Genomic DNA, 5278 nt, shown 5'->3' with positions numbered 1-5278 from the left:
GCTTCAATCTTTTGTAAACAATAAATAAATAAATAAATATTTTTAAAAAAATGTTTCTTTTACTCTTAGATGTAAAAACGAGGTTTTACAAAGTTGATTTAATGCAAATGAGCAAATTGCTAAAGTTATAATATATGAACGCACCCCCCCCGACCATGTTTTTATAATTTTGTATTAATTAATTTTATTATTATTTTATTATTTCTATGAAATTTCTTTGCTGTTAAATTTAATAAATGTTCCTCTATTAGCAAAAAAATTTATCCCATAAATAAGATGCGCTGTCATTTTTTCTTAACTTTTTTTTTCTGCCATCATTTTTTTTTTCCCTTCTGTTAATCCATCCATCTTTCTAGCTTGTTTTCATGCAGAGGTTCCATGTTGTGTCTCTGGTGTGCTTTAGTGTTTTCCCTGCCAGGAGCACCAGTGAGGGCCATTTTCACAAGTGTGACAGAGAGGCTGCTTATTTTAGTAAAAAAAAAAAAAAAGTGCTTGAACACACACTTACGCACGCACACACACACACACACACACACACACACACACACACACACACACACACTGCCCCCACCTGATGGCTACCCAATAAATAGCGTGCGTTTCCCCCCTGTGCTAGAACAAGTCTACAGACACACAGCACACAAGGGGTGGGTCATTAATAACTAATTACCGCAGGTCAGACCCTAACGCTTATATAAAACCCACCGGGAGCCTGCAAAAAAGAAACAGCTTCAGCACCACGAGGAAGATCGACCTCAGATTTAGAGAGATTTTTAACAAAATCTACATTTTATATGCATATCTAAATTAGACTGTTATTTTTGTGAGCATTGCAGATAAGGAGACGTTTCATCCTAAAGCTGTTTATTCAGTGTGAGATTAGATATTATGGGTTCCGTGTTGCCTGCTGAAGCTCTGGCCCTGAAGGCTGGATTTAAGCCACACACTTTGGCTCTGTCAGACATTATCACCTCAGACATCCTGCACAGTTTCCTGTACGGACGTTGGAGGAACGCGCTCGGGGAGCATCTGTTCGAGGAGAAGAGCAGCGCCGCTGGACCCAAAACGGCCTTCACTGCTGAGGTTCTTGCTCAGTCCTTCTCCGGAGGTGAGTGTCATATCACTACTTTCTCCAACTAACATTTTCTACCCCCTTTTTTAATACATTTTTTTAGTTTAAAAAGAAAATAATAGGCTTTAATTTTTTTAGAGAGAAAGATCATGCTGTTCTCAAACTTTCATTTCAATCTGTAAAGCATTTATTTGTGGTGCTCATTATTATTATTGTACAAAAAGTGTGTGAAAAAAAAACTATTATTAGTTCTTAATTTTATTTCATTTATAATAATTATTATTATGATATTGAGCGCGACCAAAACATCAACATAAATTAAAACCCTTTTTGTTCTTAAACATTATTTTATTCCTTTCTTTATTGTACAGAAGTAAAAATAATGGACAGAAAAATGTTCTCAAAATTTCTTTTCGTTATTTTGTGATATTTACATTGTGTAATCAGATCAATTTGAACCCAGACTAATAAGAGTTGACATAAATAAGGATATTAAATTCATAAGGTTAATGATGGGATTGACCTAAAAAAAAGTTTGCATTGAGAAAGAATTAAAGGCAAAGAAAAGCTCTATTATTTCTTTCTTTCTCTCTTTCTTTTCTCCATCCGTATCCTAAACCGTTTTCTTTTTTTTTCTTCTTTTTCTTAAGTTTTCTGTTCCGACATTGTTACAGCGTGAAGTTTTGGTCTGATCCCCGTTCACGCATGTCAGCCGTCTAATCTCTTTTCCATTTTTTTTCCCATCTAAAATCAGTTATGCATTTATTTCCAGGGTAGATTTATTTCTAAAAGGTCCTTTAATAGATAAGTATGAAATGAGGCATTTTCTTTCAAAGCGTGAGGAGATGTTCATACCCATTCCCATTGAAAAGCAGAACAAATCTGCCCATTCAGCGTTTTTAAAGAGCGATTTCACATTGATTTGGGGGCGGCTTTTCTTATGCAGTGGTGGGATGTTGGAGAAGAAAGCGTGCAGAATGCTTTAGACACCTATTTTTATTGAAACATATTAATTGAAAGGCTTTTCAATAAATAACCTGTGGATGAATGAATGCAATGTGTGTGTTGTTGTATAGCTGCAATGAATTATACATTTTTGGAATTTTATTTTGTACACATTTATATACATACATTCACAAACTCATTTACCATCACTTTCATCACATTTGATAAATAACTTCCAAAAAATGTTTAATTGAAAATATATAATTGATTTTTTTCCAGATGTACAGATGTGATAGAAAACTTATATATAATTTATTAACTTGAATATGATTCAGTTATAAACTTCTTTCCCTCTGTATATTTTCTGCAGAGGTGCAAAAGCTGTCCAGTCTGGTATTACCCAGTGAGGTGATCATCGCACAGAGCTCCATCCCTGGTGAAGGTCTGGGCATCTTCTCCAAGACATGGATTAAAGCAGGCACCGAGATGGGACCTTTCACAGGCAGGGTCATTGCACCTGAACACGTAGACCTCTTCAAGAACAACAACCTCATGTGGGAGGTGAGGGCATCAGGAGACTTCTGGATGTCAGTGAACAGAGTGTGTGAGATGTTCTTTTGTTTATGTCATGTTCATATTTGTTCTCAAGGTTTTTAATGAGGACGGGACAGTGCGCTACTTCATCGATGCCAGCCAAGAAGATCATCGTAGCTGGATGACTTACATCAAATGTGCTCGGAATGAGCAGGAGCAGAACCTGGAGGTGGTGCAGATTGGAAGCAGCATATTCTACAAAGCAGTGGAGGTAATATAATAATAATAATAATAATAATAATAATAATAATAATAATAATAATAATAATAACAATAACAATAATAATAATACATTTTTATGTATATTTTATTTCTAAATAATAATTTTCTGATTTTCTCTTTAGACAATACCACCAGATCAGGAACTTCTGGTATGGTATGGAAATTCGCACAACACCTTTTTGGGCATCCCTGGGGTCCCTGGCATAGACGAGGAACATCAGAAAAAACATAAAAATGGTAAGATTTCATTGGTGTCTATGGTGTAGTTTTAAAAATGTTAAAATCACCGTTCACTATGTAAAAAATCATTCCTGAGGCGTTCACTTTCTCTGTTTTTTGCTCATAGATGATTTCCACGTGTGCGACACCTCGTCGTCTGTCACGTCCCTTGGCACGGTGGGCCGCATGCGCTGCGTGATCTGCCACCGCGGCTTCAACTCGCGCAGCAACCTGCGCTCGCACATGCGCATCCACACGCTCGACAAGCCCTTCGTGTGCCGCTTCTGCAACCGCCGGTTCAGTCAGTCCTCCACGCTGCGCAACCACGTGCGCCTGCACACCGGCGAGCGCCCCTACAAATGCCACGTGTGCCAAAGCGCATACTCGCAGCTGGCCGGTCTGCGTGCGCACCAGAAAAGCGCAAGGCACCGTCCACCCAGTTCCGGGTCCGTGGTGGGGTTGCAGACCCCCTCCCCACCTCCTCCTCCTCCTCAAATGGCAGCGGTTCCTCACCCTGCCTCGCTGGTGCACCACATCCCCACTATGGTGCTTTGAGGCTGTGAAAGTGTCCCCTCTGCTTTCAAACTTTACAGCCCCCCAGAGCTTATCCGAAGCTGCACGTCCCCTTAGTGGATGCTGTCTTGTTCATGCTCTTTGGCTGTGTGCTGGAGACTCGGTGTGCTTTACGCACAGGAGCTCAAGTTGTGACTTGAGCAACCAGAGTGCGGTTTTTTTTTGTACGACCCTAGTGTTGAACTCTCAAAGCAAGAAACAGCAGAAAGTTCTCAGTAGAAGCCTTGGGTCTACTGATACAGTATGTGTTCTGTGTGGCTCATCCAGGAGCGAGCAATGTCAATGAGGTGGTCAAAGTGTGTACTCGATTCATCTTTGCATGCAACATGTTACAGTGAAAATAAAACAAACAAAAAAATGACAGCATGTTCAAATCCCCCACTATAGGTGAGAAAAACATAGGCACAAAACTATTTTTTAATAAAAACCTAAAAATGATGGTGGATTAGGGGGTCTGCAATGAGCAGTTTTTAAGCCTCACTGGATCCATCTATTGACCTGCATGTCACGTCAGATGGGGGAAAAAAATCAGGAGCACAATTGTAAATGATTATGTGTAAGGGTTTGTACAGTAATGTGAATATAATTGTAAAATCTACTTCTGCAATTTACTGAACAGTCACTTTATTTGTGTATGTATGTAAAACGTAAATAAGAATAATTGGCTTTATTATATTATGTACTTTTTCTTTGCTGAAATAAACTCTTTGAATATTCACACTGTATGCTCATTTTTGTAAAAAACATTTAGTATGCTCATGTCTTTATTAATAATAATAATAATAATAATAAATCCACACTTATAAAGTTTATTATAACATAATTTATAAAAAAACAAAACAAAAATGAAAACACTGGAAAAGTGGAAATAAAAGGAATCCCTTTTTTAATCTTCAAAAATGGAAGTCATTGACATACAAGTGTAATTTGCCAAAATGTTTGCTGTAGCTTTAACTAAATTTTTGAGTTAAGGCTTCTTTTTCAGGCAATCAATACTGTCCAGAAAATCACATGACTTATTATTTGCACAACATTGAAAAAAAGCATCAAAACAAATATGGCAGTAAACTTTTCTGTTTGGTTCCACTGTACCACATTTAGCCATTATATTATTGGTGCAAAACCTTCAAACTTAAGTGTGTGCACTAGTACTGACCATGGAGTTTTTAGGCATGGGGTAACACTAAACTTACTAGATTAAAAAATTAGAAAACAAAACAAATATATGCAAGATCTTCTGTTCTTCGGTTTCTTGATTGTCTTCATCTTCTAATTCTTTACATCTTTTTCTGAAGTTGTTCTGTAGTTTTGTTCTTCATATTATCTTTTTCTATTTTCTTCTTTTTCTTCTTCTTCTTCTTCCTATTATTATTATTATTATTATTTACATAGACATTTCTATAATAAAGCCAAACTGACATACTGAGATGTTATTCATAAAGAAAATCTGCACAGTTTTTGCACAGCATTCAAACTATTTCCCTCAGTCCACTTTTTGGGATTTGCTGTGTGTTGTTTAGACCAAGGTCCACAAAGTCACCCCTTTAGCTGCAGTGTACTAATATTGTGCTCTTGCATCATAAAAACACTGGTTCATGATTAACTAAAAACAAGCAAAAGAAAGTCAAAAACCAGCTGTGCTCATCTAAGCTT

At 37.2% G+C, this 5278-nt stretch overlaps 1 protein-coding gene across 1 annotated transcript; it reads left to right on the top strand.

Annotated features, from left to right (window-relative positions):
- Window positions 1-654: 654 nt before the first annotated feature.
- prdm12b (PR domain containing 12b) lies at window positions 655-4343 on the top strand. The gene is made up of 5 exons (XM_046841997.1): window positions 655-1108; window positions 2388-2578; window positions 2667-2822; window positions 2956-3070; window positions 3180-4343. Exons 1-5 carry the CDS (start codon window positions 889-891, stop codon window positions 3605-3607), a joined length of 1110 nt encoding a protein of 369 aa, XP_046697953.1. The 5' UTR covers window positions 655-888; the 3' UTR covers window positions 3608-4343.
- The last annotated feature ends 935 nt before the right edge of the window (window positions 4344-5278 follow it).

This window comes from Silurus meridionalis, chromosome 27 (assembly GCF_014805685.1).
Source record: "Silurus meridionalis isolate SWU-2019-XX chromosome 27, ASM1480568v1, whole genome shotgun sequence".
In the NCBI taxonomy this organism is placed as follows: Eukaryota; Metazoa; Chordata; class Actinopteri; order Siluriformes; family Siluridae; genus Silurus; species Silurus meridionalis.
Note: the sequence above shows the minus strand (reverse complement) of the source record. Positions and strands in the feature narration are given on the sequence as shown.

Coding starts and splice junctions, on each gene's coding strand:
- prdm12b (XM_046841997.1), top strand. CDS start 889: ATGGGTTCCGTGTTGCCTGCTGAAGCTCTGGCCCTGAAGGCTGGATTT. Junction 1,109..2,387: donor TGCTCAGTCCTTCTCCGGAG/GTGAGTGTCATA, acceptor TATTTTCTGCAG/AGGTGCAAAAGCTGTCCAGT. Junction 2,579..2,666: donor ACAACAACCTCATGTGGGAG/GTGAGGGCATCA, acceptor TTTGTTCTCAAG/GTTTTTAATGAGGACGGGAC.